Source organism: Physella acuta, unplaced genomic scaffold (assembly GCF_028476545.2).
Source record: "Physella acuta isolate Inbredline_101_S28 unplaced genomic scaffold, ASM2847654v3 ptg002227l, whole genome shotgun sequence".
Taxonomy (NCBI): domain Eukaryota; kingdom Metazoa; phylum Mollusca; class Gastropoda; family Physidae; genus Physella; species Physella acuta.
Window position 1 is genome coordinate 45,809 of NW_026733727.1, and position 25,699 is coordinate 71,507.

At 36.7% G+C, this 25,699-nt stretch overlaps 1 protein-coding gene across 2 annotated transcripts; it reads left to right on the top strand.

Moving 5' to 3' along the window:
• The first annotated feature begins 9,155 nt into the window (after positions 1–9,155).
• On the top strand, positions 9,156–25,699 carry LOC131932598 (uncharacterized). Of its 2 annotated transcripts, XM_059289529.1 has the most exons (7): positions 9,156–9,385; positions 10,067–10,183; positions 11,020–11,129; positions 12,708–12,856; positions 13,761–13,909; positions 15,781–15,947; positions 20,303–20,439. In XM_059289529.1, the coding sequence occupies exons 1-6, from the start codon at positions 9,245–9,247 to the stop codon at positions 15,928–15,930; spliced, it is 816 nt and encodes a 271-aa protein (XP_059145512.1). In that variant the 5' UTR covers positions 9,156–9,244; the 3' UTR covers positions 15,931–15,947; positions 20,303–20,439. The 2 variants fall into 2 exon arrangements, with proteins under 2 accessions (XP_059145512.1, XP_059145511.1); XM_059289528.1 differs by lacking the exons at positions 9,156–9,385; positions 10,067–10,183; positions 11,020–11,129; positions 12,708–12,856; positions 13,761–13,909 and adding exons at positions 20,681–20,833; positions 21,202–21,307; positions 23,109–23,230; positions 25,392–25,699 and having other exon boundaries at positions 15,805–15,947; positions 20,303–20,476.

A 25,699-nucleotide genomic window follows, 5' to 3' on the forward strand; every position in this document is an offset into this window, starting at 1 on the left:
GCTCCGCCCCCCCCCCCTCCCAAAAAAAAAGTACGAATGAAACACTGGTTGTTACTCATTATTACTGCCCAGATCTTCCCTCCTAAAAATTTATAATTACAAAGTAAGCTACGCCCCCCCCCCCCCCCCCCTCCCTCCCGCCCACATCAGCCAAACTCCTTACATTAACATGATAATTAAAAATGAAGATGTTAATTATAAATTTTACAATTCTTAAACATGCAGCAATACAGTTTTCAAATCCTTACCCTTGTGGAGCAAAACTTCCTCCCTCAGGGGCCTTACAATGTTTGGGAACTACCTCCTAATCTAGTCACTGGTAATTCCATACTGTGGTCGGTTATTGAAAATGAATAAACTGCAACTGTGATATTGATTACAATAAAATTCTGTTACATTTTTTAATTAGCACGTTGTTGTTTTTAGATATTTTTTTTTCTTCAGAAGATCGACTAGTGATAAACTTAACAAAATAAAAAGCTTGTAACAAAAGAAAATAGAAAAAAAGTATATTTTGATGAGGCGGGACACTAATGATGGTTTAACAAAATGTAAAACAACATAAAGAGTGACTGCTATTAATAGAATTGTTCACTTTAGGTGTGTGATGAAATTCAAGAGCCAAATCATTTCAATTATGATCGCATTTCGGCTTCTCATAACAAAAACGACAAGCGATGGATTTTTTCCTGTGTGTGTAATGCTGAGTGTGTGTGTGTGTCTGTCTAACGCTGAGTGTACGTGTGTGTCTAATGCTGAGTGTGTGTGTGTGTGTCTAATGCTGAGTGTGTGTGTGTGTCTAATGCTGATTTGGCTTTCGGACATTTGTCCCATTCGGGCAAGTGTCCGTTCGGACATATGTCCCATTCGGGCAAGTGTCCATTCGGGAAAACACCCTGCTTCTCTGATAGCATATATTTCACATAAGTCAAAGATACACATGATGAAAGCGATAAGAATCAAGTGTTGTCAGAAATGTTTTTATTGTGTGGAAGTCAAATGGTGGAACTTAGTCATGTCATTTTACTTGCCAATAGTTTTTCCCATAGTCGATGGACACAGTATATGAGATATTTTAAACAGCTGCCGAGGGCGAAATGACAAAACAGATTTTATCTAAAGCGAGAGTGGAGCCGACGGAGAAAGTTTATTTCGACGATTTTCTTGGAGATGGGGACTATAACGAAATGAACGAGCCTGTAGTGAGTTGAAACTACGTTATTTGACAACGGGGGGGGGGGGGGGGGCAAAATATCAAAAGTTTGAGAGCCATAAACTGAAACGAACTTTGTATCAAAAAAATAAACACTTGGTGGACTTTTAACAAAACAAAATTTCAACGACTGGAGATAATTTTCTTGTCTAACTTCTGCTAGTTCGCTATACAGTATCAGCCGCTTTAGAAATGACAAACATTTATATGTATAACATAAAAAAGACATATTTCTAGGTCATTGTCTCATGTCTTTCACTACTTTTCAGGAGAATAGTTGAGATGAATACACTTTTAATGGCTTAAAGCAAAGGCTTGTAATAATTTTGAAAGGTATTCTGTACTAAAATGTGTTCAATAGACAATCAGTTGATGTTGAAAGACAAATTTAGACAAATGGGTCTTCATTGATGATTCCTGTATTGTAATAAAGCTAGATGCTAATCCAAGCTCATGGGTGTTTTTAAAAATGTAATCGATAAACAGACAGTTAAAGGTCCAATAGAAATGTAGACAATGGGACATTATACTTACTGAGCTTTGTTTTCTTTCGTTTCAGGTGCGTGACTAGGACAGAATTTTTATGGCTGACACACACACACAAACACACACACACAAACACACACACACACAAACACACACACACACAAGCACACACACACACACACGCACGCACACACACACTTGCACACACACACTTGCACACACACACACTTGCACACACACACCCTTTGCACACACACACCCTTGCACACACACACACCCTTGCACACACACACACCCTTGCACACACACCCTTGCACACACACACCATTGCACACACACACACACACCCTTGCACACACCCTTGCACACACCCTTGCACACACCCTTGCACACACCCTTGCACACACACTTGCACACACACTTACACACACACACACTCACACACACTCACACACACACACACATACGGACAAAATTGCAAATCTATGTTTTTCCGACTCAGTGAGGTGTAAAACGTCGAGATTTGCAAAAATCTCGACTTTTTTGCACGATTACAATACTTTATCGAGAAAGTAAAAAGATGTATAATTTTTCGAAATTTTCTTATTAAACAACATGAGAAGTGATCGGTAATTTCTCCCCCCCCCCCACATACAACCCCCCCCCCCTCTAACTTGTTGTGACACATACTTACCGTTACAAGTCCTAACGACCATAGCAGGCTGCTGGAAAACATCACTGATGGAAAGTACGAACCTTGGAAGGTTTTCTTCTCCGGTTCAGTGCAATGTTTTGACGCATTAGACTTAGTGTTTCTTTCAGTCTTTTTTCTCCAGGGGAAAGGGGGGGGGGCTTTTTATATTTTCGGGTTGGGGGCGGACTACATTTTCCGGAGGGGTGGACACAGATTTGGACACTGGTAAAAGTTAATGTTTTCTATATAAATTCCATTTCGATTGGGGGAGGGTGGGGTGGAAAGGGGGGGGGGGGATAGACTGACTTTGCGAGGTATGGGGCGGGAAGAGATGCCTGGAAGAATTTTTGTAGGACTAAGACCTTTTTTTTTAGTTCGACAGGACCAAGACCCGTTTTTATTTCGACTTGTGTTTTAAGCCAGCTGTGTTTAGATTATACACCGACACAGAGAAATAGAAATCGACAGCTAAAAGTGTTCCGTTTTGAAATGCGCGGCTTTTAGGTCACATGCGCATTCATGTGTGGAAAGTGTCGACATTCGAAATTAATTAAGGCGAAAAAAGGGCGTTATCGGGTAACTGTATTTCATACTTGGTGTAGTAATTAGGTTTTAATTAAAAATTAGCGTGAACGTATCAGTAACAAAAAGAGAGCCCACATTTTATGAGCGCAGTTGCTACTAGTGAAACGTTCAGTTCCATTAAGAGCAAATGTAGCAATAATGGTTTACCGGTAATGCAAACTATTATTATATTAGACAGAGGCGTCGCAAGGCGGGGGCGTGGTTTGCGGACCGCTACTGGTGACACCATTTAGGGGGAGGGGGGGGGGTGAAACCAGGACGAAAAAATTGCAAGATATATAGAATAAATACAGTTTTTTGCCAGTTTAATGAATGTTTAATTAGAGTTATAAAGGGGGGGGGCACACAGAAAACAATGCTGCGCCCAATTGTATTAACAACCGACTATAGATAAGCATCATCAGTATTACATGTTAACACTTTAAAACTTTTTTTTTGGGGGGGGGGGAGGTGGGTGTTGGGGGACGATACACGGAGAATACGGAGCAGATTTCATACCTGACGGAATAGTCAGCAATATGCCCAGTCTTTTACTTTCCCCCACGTGATTCAGGGACCCATTAAAGTAGGGTAGGCAAATTGACTCAAGGCTGTAATGGATACTATAAGGGCCCATTTTTTTTTCCACCCAATGGGTAGGCGGGGTATAGGGGTAGGGGCATAACTTGTAGAGAAAATAAAAATTAAAACTTTCTTCAATCGAAGCATTGGTTGATAAAATGGGAAGGAGATTTTCTTTTTTTTTTAAATTAAAGAAAGCATTTTTTTTTTCATTTTCTTTTTTTTAAAATTGCATTTTAAGGAAAAATTTAAAAGGGATTTTATGCTTATTTTGTTTTTTACTTTGTAGTAATTATGATTTTTAATAATCAAATGAGGGCCTAGTATGAGGTATTTCAAGTATTTTTTTAAAACAATTAGTAGGCCAACTTTATTTTTTGCATTCTATTCGTTCTTTATGAAGTCAACAATAAAACAAACAAAAATAAATAAGTAAAACTCCAGTAGCTTGTGATCGCTAAAAGACTGTCATCTCCGCTTTAAAAACAAATTGAAATCTTTTAATTAAATTTTAATCTCTCGGTTAATTTAAAATCAAATTAAAAATTAGATATTTTTGAGTTGTCTTCGGATCAAAATCGCTGTTTTAGAAGTGGGTTAAATAATGAAACAAATCTACCACAAACAAACAAACAAAGAAACAAACAAACAAACAATAAAAACAAACAAACAAACAAACAAACAAATAAACAAACAAACAAAATAACAAGCAAACAAACAAACAAACAAACAAACAGACATTATGCAATAACTAAAAGCTTAAATTATATAAACAGTTTTGTTTGCAATTTGTAAAATTGGTTTAGTTACATTAAAAAAAACAAAAAGCAAAAACAAACCTTGCTTTTTTGTGTGATTTAATTCAAATAGGACTACTATGCAGTAAGGCATAAATTGAGTAAAAAAAAAATATTTGGTTATATTTTAAACTCCCCTTTACCATGGACGTCTCGACCAAAAAATGTATGACTAAGAAGTGATAGGACTAACTTGTTTTTAGTCCTTGTTTACTTGTACAGAGGCGCGTGTGTAATGCATAGAAGTCCGATACAAAAAATAAAAGTCGTAAAGGGCGGTAACCGTCATATGTATTTCACACATGACAGAGTAAGTTATTTTAAAGTAAACATATCGTCCCCTATCTTTGAAAAGATGAGTGCTCAAATTTCAGTGGTATGCCCTTGTATTCAAGCAACCAGTTAATTATACGGTTTACGTTAAAAGCAAACGAATATCAAATGTTAGCTAAGAGCTGTATCAGATACGTGGGTGTAGGCCTTATTTTGACCACACTATGAAGTCCGATACTGAATTACAGAAATATATGAAATCTACTTTAGCCACCTGTGGCGACTTCCATTAAGCGAAGCCAAGGCCTGAAATAAATTTGGGGGCAAGCATAAATTATATAGAATCAATAAATATTAATCAATAAACATACAAACAAATAACCATGACAAATAGAGATAGCAAATAAAAAAAAGGAAAAGAAATAAACATAATAAAATAAAGCAAAGACAAGAATAAACCTTTGTGGAATTTAGAATACAGAGATGAAAAACAGCTTTTTATAAAAAAAAAACTTTTTTACCTATTATATCGGCCTCCCCAGAGGCGTAGCGAGGGGGGCTGGGGGGGGGGACATATGTACCCGGGCGCCGACCTTAGGGGGGGGGCGCCAAATTGAAAGTGTGAGGGGGGGGGGGGGGCGGGTGCAAATGAAAAGTTCGAGGGGGGGGGGGTGCAAATCGAAAATTTGAGGGGTGGGGTGCAAATGAAAAGTTCGAGGGGGTGCAAATCGAAAATTTGCTCCCTAGGGGGGCGCCAAATTGAAAGTATGTCCCCGGGCGCCGGGAAGGGTCGCTACGCCTCTGGGCCTCCCTCTACCTAAGTGGTTAATGTGTATATTTTTCGTATGAATTATCAATTACCGTACTTAAATTTCATAAAAAAATAACCCTATACTTTTGTTTTGAGGGCTCGCATTACTTTTTGTAAATAATATCTGCTGACATCAGAATCTGTCGTTATCATTCCTTTTCAAGTTTGGTTGTCGCAGAGAGTATATATTATGGAGAGTGGCTCAGAAAATAGTCGAACATCCAGAATTTTTAAGGTAAAAAATTAAAATTTTATATTTATTTTTCTTATTTTTCTTATTTATTGACAAAATGCCAATCACTAATAAACCAAATATTTTCATAGGTAACCAATGCCGAATAGGTTTACGGAAAAAATCCTGAGCATTTTTTGTAAGAAGCTTTTTTAAACAAAATAAGTGCCCTTTTACGAGGTTTTTGGATTCATTTATTTTCATGTTTAATCATGTATGTAAGTATATCTATCATAAACACATTGAGAAATATCTTCAACGGATAAAATTTATTACTAAGATTCTTCATTTCAACCAACTTATCAAAAAGTTCATATCTATTTCTGAATCAAGAATGTAATTAAATACCAAAATAAATAATAATATTTTTGTTCGTTCGTTCGTTCGTTCGTTCGTTCGTTCGTTCGTTCGTCCGTTCGTTCATTCGTTCATTCGTTCATTCGTTCATTCGTTCATTCGTTCATTCGTTCATTCGTTCATTCGTTCATTCGTTCATTCGTTCATTCGTTCATTCGTTCATTCGTTCATTCGTTCATTCGTTCATTCGTTCATTCGTTCATGCGTTCATGCGTTCATTCGTTCATTCGTTCATTCGTTCATTCGTTCATTCGTTCATTCGTTCATTCGTTCATTCGTTCATTCGTTCATTCGTTCATTCGTTCATTCGTTCATTCGTTCATTCGTTCATTCGTTCATTCGTTCATTCGTTCATTCGTTCATTCGTTCATTCGTTCATTCGTTCATTTATTTATTTATTTATTTATTTATTTATTTATTTATTTATTTATTTATTTATTTATTTATTTATTTATTTATTTATTTATTTATTTATTTATTTATTTATTTATTTATTTATTTATTTATTTATTTATTTATTTATTTATTTATTTAAATAATTTATTCATTACAATATTTATTTATTTAGTTATAAAATATGGAGAACATGGCCGGCCTGTGTCTCAGCTTCCTGCTGGCACTAAGCACTTGCAGTCTGGTATTTGCAGCGAATGACACATCCAAAAATGTGATCTCTAGACAATTCATTGAGCAACTTTTCCAAATGGTCGATCAAGAGCAGGTAGGTTGTGTTCTATCCCTCATCAAACAACCTCTGCTAGTGTCCTAGTACTGTTCTTCTAATCTTGTCGGCTGTGGCATTTTATAGAATGTAATGTAACAGAAAGGTATTACAATATTTCTTTACAAACATCTATTAAGGTTGTATGAAATTAAAAGGCCATTTATTAGTTTATTTAATACACCAGCCGATACAACGCATAGTTCTTCGTCATCTTTTCGTTTTTGTACCCCAGGCACATGGGGCCGCCACAGAAGGCTCCACCTCCCCCACTTTTGACGGTCACCGGCAATTTTCTTGGCAGTCCCCCATGACAACTGTCAGCTGCTTCCCTCCTGTGCACCTCCACATCTCCCTTGGCAGCGCATGCAGAGTTCAGTGGTGGAACTAAAGTGCCGCCAGACCCCGCAATGCGGGGGCCCCACGCCATTTAGGGGCCCAGAGCCGATCATAATAAATTGTTTATAGTTAAAAAAAAATTTCTTGCATTTTTGACTTGACGGTAAAAGCTTTTGTAAATAACAAACAGATCTACTACAGTAGTGATGTTATACAGTAGCTAACACAGTCATGCTGTTGCGTAAACAAATATATATGCCTGGGGGTCGTCCATAAATGACGTCACACTCGTAGGGAGGGGGGATCCGTAATTTTGTGACGGTGTGTGATGAGGGGGAGGGGGGGTTCAGATGGTACGACGTCACATTTTTGCATTATAAAAAAGCAATGTTAGAAAACTAATTTTAGACGTTATTTTGCGTTTTAGAAAACTGTTTTAATAAATTATAATAGGAATTGATTAAAATACTCTATTTTGACAGAATTCAGGCAAGATTTTTGAAAAAAAAAAAAAAAAAAAAAAAAAAAAATATATATATATATATATATATATATATATATATATATATATATATATATATATATATATATATATATATATATATATATATATATATATATATATATGAGGGGGACCCAGAATTTTTTTTTTTTGCGGGGTGGCACTTTTTTTATAATTCCGCCACTGGCAGAGTTACACTAAGATATTCACTCAAAGCGACTGAAATGAAGTCAAAACACGAGAAATTTAAACACATTTCCGGTCAAACTATATATTATAAAGACTTCAACCTGTACACTAATAAAATAGAAGAGAAACATAGAAATTGGTCTAACTAGTACGTAGCTAAATATTCTAGAACACGATACTCACCACTTGAATACAGTTCCCCTAATACGATACCTTCAGTAACTACAAAAAATTAAGCACGAGAAAACCTGTTCTTGATTAAACCTGCAAGGAGAATTTCGCTTACGCCGTCTTAGGGGTCTCTTGTGAACAAAACATCTAAATAAGTTTTCTGTTGCCTGCATCGTTTTTAATATCACGGTTAAAGTTAGGTCCAGAGTAATTTTTGTGATTTAGAATATTGACAGCTGGTACTTTTTACTTTCTCGTATACGAAGTATAGAGGAAGTATTGAAATCGTGCAAAAAAAAAATCGAAATATTTTTTGTGATTTAGAATATTGATAGCTGGTACTTTTTACTTTCTCGTATACGAAGTAGGCCTATAGAAGAAGTATTGTAATCGTGTAAAAATTCGAAATCGAGATTTTCACAAATCTCGACGTTTTACATTTCCCTGAGTCGAAAAAAAGATAGTTTTGCAATTTTGTCCGTATGTCTGTGTGTATGTGTGTATGCGTGTGTGTGTGTCTGTGAACACGATAACTTGAGTACCGTTACAGTTAGGTTGATGAAGTTTCATATCTAAGTATTATATCAAATTTATAGTTCTGACTCAACTTTTCAGCGATTTCCTATAAACGGAAGTGGAACTTATTCTTCTTTTAGTTTTTCAAAAGCTTACGACTTCAGTAGAGCTTCAGATAGATAAATGACATTTCACATGTAGGTAGAATATCTAACTCTCCGTCATCTATCTAATTTTGAGTAAGTTCCGTTGATCGGAAGTATTAATTTACGCTAATGCCGATTTCTCAAATGCGCATAGGAATTTTTAAAGTACTAATAATATTCTGCACTATTATACACATATTATTTGTCGTTCACTTGGTGCACAATTCTTTTTTTCTACGAGATTCTATTCTATTTTTAAAAGTTTAAGTAATTCAAAATGGATTTCAAATCTTGTCTATATCCCGAGTAGCCACCCCCCATAAAGTAGTGCTATATAAGAATATTCGAGAAAGTTGAGGGGAGATCACACCCGGTTTAGTTTGAATGAAAGACCTTTTATCTGATGTCAAATTATTCGTGGCTGTTTTGCTTATTAAATATTTTAAGTGGTTCTTTCATATAATACAATTTAAAAGCCGCCTAAAATAATGGTGTTAATCAGCGATCCCAGGGTTTACTCACCCATGACGCAGATATTTATCTAACCCACAGGCCAAGGAGGAGGTTCCTTATATCGAATTTAAACAATGGCACCGCAACAAGGGCGTGTACACCCAAGAGTTAAGGTTCAACTTTAATGGATCTCCGATCATGGCAGAGGCGCGCCGACTCCTCACCGTCGTCGACAACAACATGTTCGCCAACGCCTTGATCATGTCTACCCTCCTCGAGGCCTTCAAGTACGGCAACGCCCCGAAGCTTTCCGACGATCAGTTAGCGCTGTCTGTCAATGTAAGCGATAATGAGTTCTATGTATTTGTGCGCCATTCATTAAAAAAAAAGTTATACATTTGAGCTAAAAACTATCCCTAAATCTTCGTGTCGCATAATACATTCAAGAAGCATCGACGAAACTGTTGCATGATTCGATATATAAAGTTCCAAGATTTTATGTCGAGTCCAGGAACTCAAACCACGTACCAAAAAAGTGTACAGCTGGCGATCCACGCTGGGCGCTCGCCCTACCTCGTGATCTAATATTTTATTTCTTATTTAAAGTAAAATAAAGAATCCTCTTTAGATCTAGAGATCCATTAGGTAAATGAAATAGAGATGATATTTTTCTTGACCTCGGCATGTGAAAGGAAAATATGTTCAGCACTTTGCACAGATGCCTTTACTGTCCCTAACATGAGTTAGGTACCATTCAGAGCTGGGTGGACTCAGGGAAGTTCTAATGATTCGAACTCGAGACTTTCGGATTAGCAGCTTATCGCTCTACCGCTAAGGCCACGCCGTTCTATACTAGTATTATTTTGCTACCTATAAACAATGTTTATCTAGTGTGTAGTAATACTTTCTGAAAATAATAACAAGTACACCAAATGGTGGCGTAGTTATAGCGAGCCAACCATTTGGCACTTTTTGTACTCCATACTACTATGGCGCTTTACTTTATATCATTATTCACAGTTTTTTGAGGACTTCCAAGACCAGAACGCTGCATATAACACGTCACTCATGTCTTTCTTTACGCAGTACTACGATGAAACGGTTAACTACTGGCATACTGGAGAAGAAAACCAAGTGGTATGTACACATACGTGGCACGTTCTCCCCTAACATTGCTCGTACTGCAATTCGCTCGTATCTGAGAGCCATTTTATATATATATATATATATATATATATATATATATATATATATATATATATATATATATATATATATATATATATATATATATATATATATATATATATATATATATATATATATATATATATATATATATATATATATATATATATATAGCGTTGTCGCTTGCCGACATTCTGTAAGGGAATGAACCATTGACATATTTGTTTGAATGAGGTTGCTGTGTGAGTTTTAATAAAACTATGCAAGTAATCTATTCAATCGTTAGAAATAAAGATTCTCTCAGGCGTTAGTATTTTTGGAAAGTCTACCAGCCGATACAAGTAAACAATGTCTGGGCAACAAGGGATAACTGCTGATTTTGACAAAAGAATGTATTCGGGTTTGAAGTCACATTAAAAAGAGTTGCATTTGGTAATTTGAAAAGAAAGAGTAAAATTAGAATTAATTTAAATATAAAAACATTAACCTTTCCAGCAATACTACCGAACCGCTTAGAAAATGAAATTCACTATGGTTCGAGGGAGACAACTTTTGGGCCTTTAAAATATGCGGCCCCAGGTTCTTGCCTTGTCAGCCCTTCTTTTTAAATCCGCCAAGCACCTCGCCCCCCTGCTCAGGAAATTAATTGTAACACAGACTAGAAACACGCTTGTTGAGTTATTTGATTCGAACGACCCGGCCCTTAAATTTAAACGTATCCAAATCCAATAACTCTAGTTTTGATAACACTTCGTAACAGCTCCTACTTCTTTTCATCGTTTCAGAGCCTTTTACAGATATTAAAACTCATACCCATGAAATTTGTAGAAGCTTTACTCAACGGATTGGCGCCGGATAACCTACTAAAAGTGTTATACACCACACTAGGCGAAAAGTGAGTATCAAGAGATGTTTTCAATGTTTTTTGTTTGTTGTAAATATTTTCCTTTGAATTGAGTCAGCATCTTCTGTCCGTTTAATTTAATATCATACGAGAATCGCAACAATAAAAATCAACCATTTACTTTTTGCTGCTGTCGTGTAGACACTGAGAGATTAAGGTACTATATTACACATAGACATAAAGATGAAGCAAAATTATTAGACTTCAGCCGTCCGGCCAGGCCCTGCACTGGCCTATGAAATACCTACCACTAAAGAACCATGACTTGAGTGTTTATTAAGCAGCATATACGCGGCACTGCCCGGCTTTAGGAAATATGTTACTTTTGTACTAACCCTAATCCCAACCAAACACAACCAAAACACAAAAAAAAACAAAAAAAAAACACAAAAGCAAACACAAATGAAAACACGAACGAAAACACAAAAGCAAACAAAAACAAAAACGCAAACATAAACATAAACAAAAACGCAAACACAAACATAAACGCAAACATTACCGCAAACACAAAAGAAAACTCAAACGTAAATGCAAAAATAAAATTAAATGCAAACACTTACGCATTTACAAAAGCAAACTCAAACAGAAACGCAAACAAACGCGCAAATCTTAACGCAAAAAAAATAACGCAAAACATAAACACAAACTCAAATGCAAACATAAAAGCATAGTGCTCATAGTATAACCCGGGCACCATATCCCACCATGCCGGTGCGCCGGCGGACCTCCCTGATTCAATTTAGTAAGCGACTATAATACTCCATCTTATCCTTAGTCTATCGCACAGTTTAAACCGAAGTAGTTGCCATAGCGCTCAAGTGAAGGCCCGCGGCGAGAAATAGCACCATATGGAGGCGCCAGATTTAGTGAAGGACTATAGTAACCCTTCTTATCCATAGTCAATCGCAATGTTTAAAACGAACGAGGGCGCCATAGAGCTCACCGAAAAGCTCGAGGCGCCAAATAACAACCTGTGAGGGCGCCGGAGAACGCCGTGGATTCGATTTAGTGAACAAAAATAGTTACCTTTTTTATTTATAGTCTATCGCTGTGTTTAAAACTAAACTATGCACTATTATGCTCATATGATAGTTCAGGGTGCCAAATCGTACCCTGCCGGGGCGTTTGATTCAATTTCATGAACGATTATAATACACCACTCTTATCCGCCAACCAATAGATAGAAGTAAACATAGAGGATATTTTGGAGCGGCTCCTAAACATTTATAGATTACAAATAATACTTAGTAAACAGTATTTTCGGTGTATATAAATAAAATGTATTTAAAATATCCGTGTTTTACCTATCACATTACACTTTATCAATAATAAAGTATTTTTCCCTTGATGTAATGATTTTTTTTTTAAGGTAAGTAATTGTGTTTTGTAATTTATCAGGTGAATTAATTAGTGCTAAAGGACTAAAGAAAGTAATTTTCAGACACAATTAGAATTTATGCGAAGGGTGATAAATTTTTGTAATTAATAAACGTCATCCGCAACATCTCAACATCTAATCGCCAAAGATCAAATCAAGTATAAAAATACCTTACCTTTGGTTTCTGGTAGGGCTCTATTTCAATTGACCCAGTACATCCCGACCGACTTTGATGACACCTTTGTCTACATGGGAGTCGGATCGTTGCTGTTTGAGATGAGGGACCAGCTAAAGACGGGCTGGGAGCTGTGGAGTGAAGACAACACGAACATCACTTCCGGTCTGTCTGTCTGTCTGTCTGTCTGTCTGTCTGTCTGTCTGTCCGTCCGTCCGTCCGTCCGTCCGTCCGTCCGTCCGTCCGTCCGTCCGTCCGTCCGTCCGTCCGTCCGTCCGTCCGTCCGTCCGTCCGTCCGTCCGTCCGTCCGTCCGTCCGTCCGTCCGTCCGTCCGTCCGTCCGTCCGTCCGTCTGTCTGTCTGTCTGTCTGTCTGTCTGTCTGTCTGTCTGTCTGTCTGTCTGTCTGTCTGTCTGTTTCTATGTCTGTTCTATGCCTGTTTCTATGCATGTTTCTATGTCTGCTTCTATGTCTCTCTGTTTGTCTTCTGTTCTTTCTTACCCTCTGTTTGTCTGCCTTTCTATCTGTATATCGCGCACGAATTCTCTTACACCTTTTAATGGCCAAATGACCAACGTTTTGTATAATTGTTTTATTTTGCACCATTTAACCTATGCTATAGGAAAATCAACTACATTTGGAAATTTGACATTTAACAAATAGTGTCTAATTATTATCATCTAATCTGTATAAATTAAATAAATTTAATTGAAATATATTTTGTTAGATTAACAACGAAATAGTGTAAGTAATCAGAGGCGTAGCGACCCTTCCCCCTCAAACTTTCAATTTGGCGCCAGCCCTAAGGTCGGCGCCCGGGTACATATGTCCCCCCTGCCCCCCCCCCCCCCCCTCCCCTCGCTATGCGTCTGTAAGTTATAAAAAACAATACTTTTATTCTTTTTCGACGAACAATTTTATACATAAAATTTAGGTCAGTACGTTAATCTCTATCTTGCTATCCCCACGAAATAGCAGTCTTTCTCCAAACATTCTTAGCAAAACACATGATTACATTTTATTTTTATTTCATCTTATCTAAGACTTTTTAAATTTTTTTAATCCAACCAGTATTCGACGCCTTAAAGAAATACGCCTACAGACCTTTCTCCAGTGATCCCAATGTCAACACAATCGACCCCAGGTCTTATTTTCACATGAGAAAATTTCTGGACCAGGCTCAATCTGAAGGCTCTGACATAGCACTAGTTTCAACATGGGTAGGTTTTAGAGAAATTAAATGATTGTACCCCATAAACAGCATGGAGCAGATCAGAAATTATGTCACGCTCCAAGAGAGTCTTGTGGAATGTGGCACAGTACATAATGTTTATTTTTGTTGCGAAATAAAGTAGGAAAATAAGAAAACAAGTTAATTAAAAAGTCTAGTGACAATTTTAGCGCAATTTCCTTATGTTATCTAAAAATAGCTCTGTCGTAGCGTAAATCAAGAGCAGGGTTAGTAAAACCATTGGTTAGTTATTAAAACGTTTTTTATTAAATAGACCTAACTACTAACTAAACTAAGCACCTTGAAATCAAGAGCAGGGTTAATAAAACCATTGATTAGTTGAACTTGATTATCAACATGATAATCATTAAGATGATAGATCTCTACTTCCGGCATGTATATACAACCACACCACACGCGTCATCACGTTCAATAGATGCATCATCGCGTTCCATGGCTGCGCCATCACGTTCAGTAGGCGCGCAAGTTAATTAAAAAAGTCTAGTGACATTTATGCGCAATTTCCTTATTTTATCTAAAAATAGCTCTGACGTATAATGATGGGGTGCGTTCAAGCTAGAAGAGCGATCGGTTTGTAGGTGTTTATGTAATTTTAAAATTTGTGACCGAACGAGAGGATATTTTTGAAAACTTTCTTCGGCAATATTGTTCTAAATTATGGCAGGAATCGATTGGTACATGTTTCAAGTCGCTAAGTGGTCTGGTTGCCGAGATATGGGCCAAAAACTGCATTTTTTCGAGGTTTTTTGGCTTTTACGGGAAATACATGAAAGAAACCCGGAATTTTTATGGCCTATGCTCATTCTCGTAACTTGCTTAACATAATTGCTTTTGGAACTAGTCATCGATATTGCTTCGTTGAGGAGGAGATACGACTTAAAGCCCGGACACACATTCATCCATCCATCCATCCATTCCCAGAAATGACGAGTTAATAAACGCAATTCTCCAGAATGGAAATTGCGCTAAAAAAACGAATGATGTCAGAAATATTGTTTTTTTGACAGCTAAAATTTTGTGACATCATTTTTTGACCATCGCATAACATTTCTTCGTATACTCCACACACACACACGCACACGCACATGCACACACACACACCCACACACACATCCACCCACCCACCCACACACGCACACGCACACACGCACACGCACATGCACAAGCACACGCGCACACGCATACGTACACGCACACGCAAACACACCCACACACACACCCACACACACACACCCCCACACACACACACACCCACACCCCACACACACACGCACACGCAAACACACACACACAATACACACACACACACACACACATATATATATATATATCTATATATATATATATATATATATATATATATATATATATATATATATATATATATATATATATATATATATATATATATATATATATATATATATATTCAGTTTACTTAGTACATATATTAAAATTTGAACGATACAGACTTTTCAACTGTTTTTATAAAAATGTTACCATAAAGTTTACGCATATAATTGTAAATTATATTTTTTTCAAATACTTAAATCCTGCATCGTTAAATTACGCTAAACATTAATCTTTTACCGATGATTAATAATCGCGTTTGACGTAAAATTAAGCGCTTTATTGAAATAAAAAGTTTTGGGCTTTTCAGAAAAGTGATTTATTTTAGTTTACGTAAAACAAACATGAAATTTGAAACGTATGCATGTTATTTGTGTTTTTAAACTTGTTCACGTAAACGTGGTGACATTTTTTTTTTCATCATAAGTCAAAGCTTTATTCAGGTCATTATCCTACCCATGAAGCTGACCAATCACATTTATCCGACAGACCGAGTCCATTGAAGAACAGCGGACGTTGTTCTACAAGGGGGTCATCATGCCCTACCTGGTTAACACCGTGGACGTCACAGTCGGGGCCGACACCATCTACGGCATGACGTCATTGGTACTGTCCGGCGTGGTCAGCCAGATGTTTTAATGGACCCGGAGATTGAGGTGATGACGTCACTGTTGTTTAAGCCACAAATTATTTCTTTTTGACTAAGGGGAGGTGTGGGTGGCGGGGAAGTGTCCCGAGGGTCGTAGTTCAAGACACATTTGTTACAACATTAACCTCAGCACGGATTTTCTATTGACGTCAGCTCAAAGTTTATTGACCCTCTATAGCAGGGGTCTCCAAACTACGGTCCCAGGGCCGGATGCGACCCTCGAGGTCCTCTCATCCGGCCCGTAGAGAATTTTTTGTCCATGGAAAAAATTTGATGTGGCTGAGGAAATTTGCCCAGAAAATTTTAAACAGTTTGAAAATCTAGCTTTGAGTGCAAATACCATTCCCCACCGTGTTGTAGACATGAGTTAAAACATTGTGACTTTCAAATACAAACACAGAATCGCACGATTTACCATAATACACAGCAGTGCGATATTTAAGGTGTGAGAATGTTCCGAGCAGAGTATTTAAGTTAAGAAAAGAAATAGGTTACTTTTTGGAAAGTAAAGGCAATCAACAGCCATTAATGTCTGATGAAGAGTGGGTATACAAACTGGCCTCTGCTGTAGACAAAACTAGTCATTTAAATTTTCTGAACCTAAAACTACAAGAGAGGGAAATCTAGTTTCTGATCTATACAACACATCCACAACACATCCACAACACAACACAACCACAACACAACCACAACACAACCACAACAAAACCACAACACAACCACAACACAACCACAACACAACCACAACACAACCACAACACAACCACAACACAACCACAACAAAACCACAACACAACCACAACACAACCACAACACAACCACAACACAACCACAACACAACCACAACACAACCACAACACAACCACAACAGAACCACAACACAACCACAACACAACCACAACACAACCACAACACAACCACAACAGAACCACAACACAACCACAACACAACACAACCACAACACAACCACAACACAACCACAACACAACCACAACACAACCACAACACAACCACAACACAACCACAACACAACCACAACACAACCACAACACAACCACAACACAACCACAACACAACCACAACACAACCACAACACAACCACAACACAACCATAACACATCCACAACACAACCAATACACAACCAGAACACAACCACAACACAACCACAACACAACCACAACACAACCACAACCACAACACAACCACAACACAACCACAACACAACCACAACACAACCACGACACAACCACAACACATCCACAACACAACCACAACACAACCACAACACAACCACAACACAACCACAACACAACCACAACACAACCACAACACAACCACAACACAACCCCAACACAACCACGACACAACCACAACACAACCACAACACATCCACAACACAACCACAACACAACCACAACACAACCACAACACAACCACAACACAACCGCAACATTAGAATCACCACCGAACAACACGCTTTTGTAGGCGTCTGCGCCCAACGAGAGCCTTTCCAGCATAAAAAAGTCAAATAAATAGATCCTACTCCATAACTTACAATAAAATAATGCGATGCAAATGAATGTACGGCAAGTGGTGTTTACTTTTATGATTCTAAGAAAACACATTGGCAATGTAGAATCACCGGGAAAAACACACTTTTCCCAAGCGTCCGCGCCCCGATAGAGTCTTTCCAGCATTCTCTAATACTATAATTCTAAAGTTTCACCATCTGTTAACACCAAAAAACAAAAACAAAAAAATAGTGATTTTGAGAGATCATAGACTAATTAGAAAATAATATAAATAATCTTAACATTTTTCTATTTTACTTATGAACCTTAACATATAATAATCAATGCGGTAGTAATAAAAAAAATTAACTTAAATTATTGAGAGTGAGTTGAATATTAAAAATAATAAATACATAAAAACGTTTAAAATTACAAGCTTTTATAAATGCACTAAAAAGAAGAAAATAATACAATGTTTATTAAATATCAAATAATTTTTAAAAATATAATAAATCTGCGGTTATATATAAAAAATTACTTTCTTTAAATATATTAATGCACTACCAGTGTTTCTTCCAGACTTTTTTCTCCGGGGGGGGGCACTTGAAATCTTCGGGGGGGGGGGGGGGGGCGGTAAACTTTCTTCGGGGGGGGGGGCGGACACTGTTAAAAGTATATATTTTCTATATAAATTATATAAATTTCATTTCGTTCGGGGGGGGGGGGGCGGTAAAAAATTTTCGGGGGGGGGGGGGGGGCTTTGCCACCCCCGAAGAGATGCCTGGAAGAAACTCTGTGCACTACTATTTATATCACTACAATTAAAAGCGTGGGCCGCTTGTTTAAATACTTATTATTATAGTGGCCCACTCTTTCTATCTATCTATATCTATATACTACTAAAACTCAAGTTTGTTTACATGTTTGAATCTTTATTTGTTTGTCCGATTGACTACTATAGAAAATCTGCTCTATGTGGATAGCTGTAGAATAGTAATTAGGTAGAAAACAATTTGTCTTTTCAGACAGACTGTTAATCACAAATTTATTTAAAGACGTTAATTAATTTATTGATTTATTCATAGGTAGATTAACCACATCAATTTTAAAATTTTCAAACAATGGTTTTCTTTGACTGAATAGTGACGTCACTTGATTTGTTTACTTTTTAGTACATTAATATGGCGGCTTCCATCATAGGCCCATTCAAAAGTTTAACGCGTTCTAAAGCTAATTTTCTGTCGGCTATGACTTTAACAATACGTCCGTTTGCTGTTTTTATTACGTTCCAACACTTATATCAATTTTCAACTGTCTTTTTCATTTAGTTTTACAATACATTTCTCTAGCTCTACAATTTGTCCAAGAAAAATATTTATAGATCTAAATATCAGGTGGCCAAGAAAGTTATTTATAGATCTAGATCTAGAATCTAGGTCAAACCAAAGATTAATTTGTTAAAAATACAATCCAGTTTAAAATCATAGTACATTTTTGAGTTTCTTTATTTAACTACTTTAGTCCTTAAATACTTGATATAAATCTTTGTGATTTATCTATCTAGATCTAGATTTAGAATATGTCTAATCTATATCTAGCAAGAGCTACGCAAAAACTAGGCTTAAGTAAGCAGATCAGTCGTAGAATATAGATCATTCTATTTAAATTTATATAATAATGAGTTTCTATTTACTAAACTATTTTAGAGCTTCATTATTTTATATTTTATATAAATCTTTGTTTGTTTAGCTATGGAATTGGCTAATTTAGATACAATTTATTTAATTTGAAAGATACTAGATCTAGGGCTTAAATCAAATTTGATTCGCACACTAAAAGTAAAATGTATAACGTAATAACATCCAAACAATGTAAGAGCCTAGGTAGCTAAGGTGATAGTGTACTAGGTTACCATGGGGGTGGCATGGGTTCGAGACATGTCGTTTTAAATTTTTTTTAATGTTTGGTTTCGTTATTCATGCTGTCAATCAGAGTAGCGTCCCTTAGTTAGTTGAAAGTAAACAGAACGCCGTTGTTGATGACGCAATCGCTTTACTATAATAAGTACAACACAGATACCGATGATGTAATAGAACAATTTTTTTTATTTTTGAGATGTGAATGATAAAGTTGCCTATCTGAACTTGGCGGGATGCAGGGCAGGTGAAGTAGAGTTCATCTGTTTCTTTGTCCTAAGCATATGAAAAGATAGTGTGGTCAGAGACATGCTCGGTTGGAATCGTTTTTTTAAACGATAAAAACATGTTGTCTGAGACTTAGCGGGACACTGGGCAGGTGAAGTAGAGTTGAGTATGTCACCTGTGACGTCAGTATATGAAGGGATAGTCCGAAATCGGTGTTTTTAAAAGATAAAAAACATCTTTTTGAATGTGGGGTCTGGTTTTTTGTGACGATAAGTGACAGACGTGATGTTTTTTTATGGATGACCCCCCCCCCCCCCCCCCCCGAAACCCACAGTTATCCAAGGGATGACCGGGTAAGTCTAGTTATTTATAATAAGACACTGCGACGCACTGAAAAGCACTGTATGGTGCGATGTTTACTTTTATGGTTCCAAAATCTATAGCGATGACGAAAGGAAGGACTGACACACTACCTAGCCGCTTATATTATAGATTTCCTCCTTAACGAAGCTGCTGTGTTCACACATAGACAGACATATTTAAAAAGATTGTAAAATTGGGGTTTTCCGACACAGGAACGTGTAAAAAGTCGAGCTTTCCTGAAATCTTGATTTCGATTTTCCCCATGATAACAGTACTGCCCTCTAGATTGCATATTGAAGAAAGTAAAAACAAAGCCCCCATTTTTTAATCCATTCCTGTACAGCAAATCTACTTGAACACGTCATCTCTGGTTGCGTTCCAAATAAAGAACAATCTAACAGACCGACCAGATCTGGCCCTCGTCTACTACCCTTCTGAGATGGAATTCTACTGGTTAGCAACCAGGACACTGACGGTGCTAGAAACAGCAAAACGAAAGGGTCCACTTCCTGTTCCGGTTAGTCTCCGCCATCTTGGTTTTTTTTAAAAAATAAGCGTTTATTTAGTTTACAGTTTTTTTTGCTTGTTTTTCTATTTATTTGTGGATTGTGGCAAATCTTGTAGACAGAGAGACAGACGGACAGACGGGCAGACAGACGGACGTAAAGACGGACGGACTGTCCGACAATTAGTTCTATATAAGTATATTGTTTTTCCAAAGGTGTTGGACAAAGTATATGATATGTTTAAAACTGCGGCAGAGAACGAAATGACAAAACAAATTTTATCTAAAGCGAAAACAGAGCTGACGGAGAAAGTTTATTTTGACGATTTTCTTGGAAATGGGGACTACAACGAAATGAATGAGCCTATAGTGAGTGGGTCCTACGTCTTAAATTTTGGGGTGTATTATGATTTTAATTAAGAAATGGGTATTATAATTAATTAACAAATGGGTTTTTAATTAAGGAATGGGTTTTATTACTAAGCAATGTTTTTTTTTGTATTAAATCGATGTTTGTTTTAAACTAAGCAATGGGTTTTTTATCAAGCAATGGGTTTTTAAAGCAAGCAGTGGTTTTTAATTAAGCAATGGGTTTTTTCAATTAAGCAATGGGTTTTTTAAATAAGCAATGGTTTCAAATTAAGCAATGGGTTTAAAGCATTTGTTGAATTTTACTTTAGTGTATACAACTAAAAGGGATTGAAGAGATATCCATCTTGGTGTACTTTTTACAATAGGTGCGGGGCGAGGATAGAATTTTTACAACAGCAATGGCGGCCAATGCCCTGATCTACACTTGGAGTGTTTATGATGAGGAAACAAAAACATCTCACTGGAAAGAAGGTCCGTTGTTACACTTTTTTGTGTACACATTGAATATGTCTTCGTTTTACTTTCTCGTATACAGAGTATAGAGCAAGTATTGTAATCGTGGAAAAAAATCGGAATCGAGATTTTAACGAATCTTGAAGTTTAGGACCTACTTGAGTGGAAAAAAATATAATTTTGCAAACTTGTATGTATGTCTGTGTGTGTCTGTATGTGTGTGTATGTCTATGAACAGGATGAGTACCATTAAAGCTAGGTTGATGAAATTTCATATATAAGTATTACATCAAATAAGTAGATCAGTAACAACTTTTCAGCGATTTTTTGCACGATTACCTTAGTTTCTCTATACTTTCTATACGAGAAAGTAAAAAAAAAAATAAAACGTAAAGAACTGGGAAAAAATTCATAAAATACGTTTTATAACAAGCTTTTATGTATAATGCTCTATTAAGTTGAAAATAAATGATTTTCTTTAAAAACATAATAATACACTACTTTTTAAATAACTATAAAGAAAATCGTGAGTCACTTCCTAAACATAAATAAAGAAATCCAATAGATAATAAAGTGATCCACGCTTTTCTTTACAGTTATTTAAATAGTAGTGAATTAGTATATATATATATATATATATATATATATATATATATATATATATATATATATATATATATATATATATATAAAGAAAATCATTTATTTTCTACATTTAGTGCATTATTACACGATTTATGATTTTTTTGAAAACACTAAATTGAATCAGGCCTGTCAAACGAGCTATCCTGTTAGCGATATGGTGCATACTTTGATTTTTAAGAGTGCCATAAGCTGTGGATAAAATGGGTTAATATAGACGTTCACTATATTGAAACCAGCGCGTCCTCTAGCGCCTCGACAGAGTGCTATTTGACGCCTGGCTTTCCTGTGAGCGTCATTGCGCCTACGTTTTTTTTAAACAGTGCGATGGATAAGAAGGTTTACTAGTCCTCCACTAAATCAAATCCAGTGTGTCCTCCGGCGCCCCAACATAGTACTATTTGGGGCCCCGGGCCCCGGGCCTCCCCGTGAGTGCTATTGCGCCTACGTTCGTTAAAGTGAGTGTAATAGATTATAGATAAGTTGGGGTATTATAGTCCTTTACTAAGTTAAATCAGGCGCATGTTGCATTTGCGTTAGCGTTCGCATTTATGTTTGCGTTTTCGTTTGTAATTTTTTTTTTGGGTTTGCGTTTGCATTCGTTTTTTTTTTGCATTGTTTATGTGTTTGTATTTTCTTTTGTTTGTGTTTGCGTTTGTGTTTGTGTTTGCATTTGCATCACCGTTGTGTTTGAGTTTGCGTGCTCTTTTGTGTTTTTGTTTTAGTGTGTTGCGTCTGTGATTACATTTGTGTTTGCGTTTGGGTTTGCATTGTGTTTTTGTATTTATTTGCATTTGTGTTTATGTTTGCGTTTTCTTTTGTGTTTGAGTTTGCGTTGTGTTTGAGTTTGTGTTTTCGTTGTGTTTGTATTTCTGTTTGCGTTTGCGTTTTCTTTTGTGCTTTTTGTGTTTGTCTTTAGTTTTGTTCTGTTCCCAAGTTGGTACATTAATAAAAAAAACATTTACCGTGGCGGAGCATGGATATGTAATTAGTGTAACATGTATGTATTCAAGATTTTTCCAATCAACAAAAAAAATGTAATTTCGAATTATTATTTCTAATCACTGTTTAAACTTTTCTAACTTTATTAAATAATTATCATTTTACAATTTTTCTAAAACTAATTTCACGATTTTCCCCCCACCCACATGCCACCCTCTGTCTTAATCTGACACAGACATACCCCCACAAGTACTAACGACCATAACTGGATGTATCAACTGGTTGGCGGAACACACCACTGATGGAAAGTACAAACCATGGAACGTTATCTTCTCAGTTTGCACGAAAAGTTCTCACGTAAGTGCACCTCCCCCTTTCCCGCAGCGGAGAAGAATGTTGCAGACGAACAATACACGGGACTGGATAGTCAGCATTATACTAAGTCATTAATCAAAGCTAAGCACGGGACGAGACAGCATTATGCTAAGTCCTTAATCTTGCCACTTGACGGGATAATCAGCACTATGCTAAGTCCTTAATCTTCCACTGGACCTGAAAGTCAGCATTATGCTAAGTCCTTAATCTTCCACTGGACCTGAAAGTCAGCATTATGCTAAGTCCTTAATCTTCCACTGGACCTGAAAGTCAGCATTATGCTAAGTCCTTAATCTTCCACTGGACCTGAAAGTCAGCATTATGCTAAGTCCTTAATCTTCCACTGGACCTGAAAGTCAGCATTATGCTAAGTCCTTAATCTTCCACTGGACCTGAAAGTCAGCATTATGCTAAGTCCTTAATCTTGCCACTGGACCTGAAAGTCAGCATTATGCTAAGTCCTTAATCTTGCCACTGGACCTGAAAGTCAGCATTATGCTAAGTCCTTAATCTTGCCACTGGACATGATAATCAGCTATATGCTAAGTCCTTAATCTTGCCACTGGACCTGAAAGTCAGCATTATGCTAAGTCCTTAATCTTGCCACTGGACGAGATAATCAGCACTATGCTAAGTTCTTATTTAGCATTATGCTAAATCATTACTTTCCCCGACTTGAGAGAGTAACATGGGCCCCGGAACTAGAGCCAGTGATACAAACTCGCTGTCACGTATTACTTTTGTCAGTTATCTAAGCTGTGGGGTAAGGACAGTACTTTGGGAAACAGCTCAGGCTCTAAATTAAAGCTACCTGTACTTTGTATAACATGAGCCCTTCATTTAAATATTCTTGTGAGGAGGCCAAATGAAAAGAGCTTATTAAATACACTTTTGGTAAAAAAAAAATAGTTAAGCCCTTTTTTAAATTCAACTTTACTAGTAGCAAAAATACACTGAGTTTTATCCCCCCGGCTAAAGGGTCTCAGTGATGTAAAATGATCCATTAATGTTCCTTACTTTTGCAAAAAGGCTTAAGTAAAACTGAACTTAATTAGTAAAATGTGGTAAGCGCGTATGGACCAATGATATCTAATCATATCTAATGATAAGTGTCAGCGGCATTCAATCGCCATTTTTTCTTCGGACCTGATATCATTTGGTAAAGGAATTTCCAGTACAAGTATAAGCACATTTTTACTTTCTCGTATATACGAAGTATAGAGAAAGTCTTGTAATCGTGCAAAAAAAAAAAATCGAGATTTTTGCAAATCTCGACGTTTTGCATCTCACTGATACGGAAAAACATAATTTTGCAATCTTGTCCGTATGTCTGTGTGTCTGTGTGTGTGTGTGTCTGTGTGTGTGTGTGTCCGTGTGTAAACACGATAACTTGAGTACCGTTACAGCTAGGTTGATGAAATTTCATATATAAGTATTTAATCAAAATCGTAGATCCGTATCAACTTTTGAGCGATTTCCGATAACCGGAAGTGGTACTTTTCCTACTTTGAATTTTTCAAAAGCCTATAACTTGAGTACTATTTCAGATAGATAAATGAAATTTCATACGTAAGTAAAAGATCTAATTCTCTACCTTCTATTAAATTTTGAGTCATTTCCGTTGACTGGAAGTAGTACTTTACGCTACTTCCGATTTCTCAAAAAACTAATGTAAATTTTAAAAGTAATAATAATATTGCGCACTATTATGCGCTTTTTTATTTCACGTTCACTTGGTGTGCAATTAATTTGTCTACGAGATTTTATTCTATTTTTAAAACTTTAAGTATTTAAAATGGATTAAAAATCATGTCTATAGCCCGAGTTCCCATCCCCTGTTATTTTATATAAGAATATTCGAGAAAGTTTAGGGGAGATCACTCCCGGTTTATTATTTAAACGAAATAGTTTGTTTTTAGAAAACTGTCTTGCATGCCCTTAAGCATGTTTAGCTACTGTTAGTTAGAACACCAATTATTGGTTGACGTGTTTTAAATAGTTTAGCATTTTATTGAATCTAACGTACTTTTATTACAGACAAGATAGACTTACTAAGGTACCTTAAAGAACAAGCAATACCACACTATAAGCCCACTGTATCTAACTCCAATAAATAAAAGTCCATTTTTTTTTTCTTCTCCAGTCAATCCCATACTCGTTTCCCGCTAACAGATTCGAGTACCTCAACGGGACGGCCATCGAAGACTGGACAAAGATCCCCAAAGAAAGTCACTTGTTAGGGGCCCAGGGATACATCCCCAAAGACAGATACGATGCCATGTTGAAGGAGAACCACTTTGGTCAACCGACCCCTGTTACGTTCAACGGCTTTAATGACCCCGCTTCGCAGTTTTTATTTTGGACGTCCGTGCCTTATACGTACTCCTCCGTTTTACTAGCTGTGTCCAGGTTTAGCAACATTGTTGGCTAAATATGTATTCAAATTTGCAT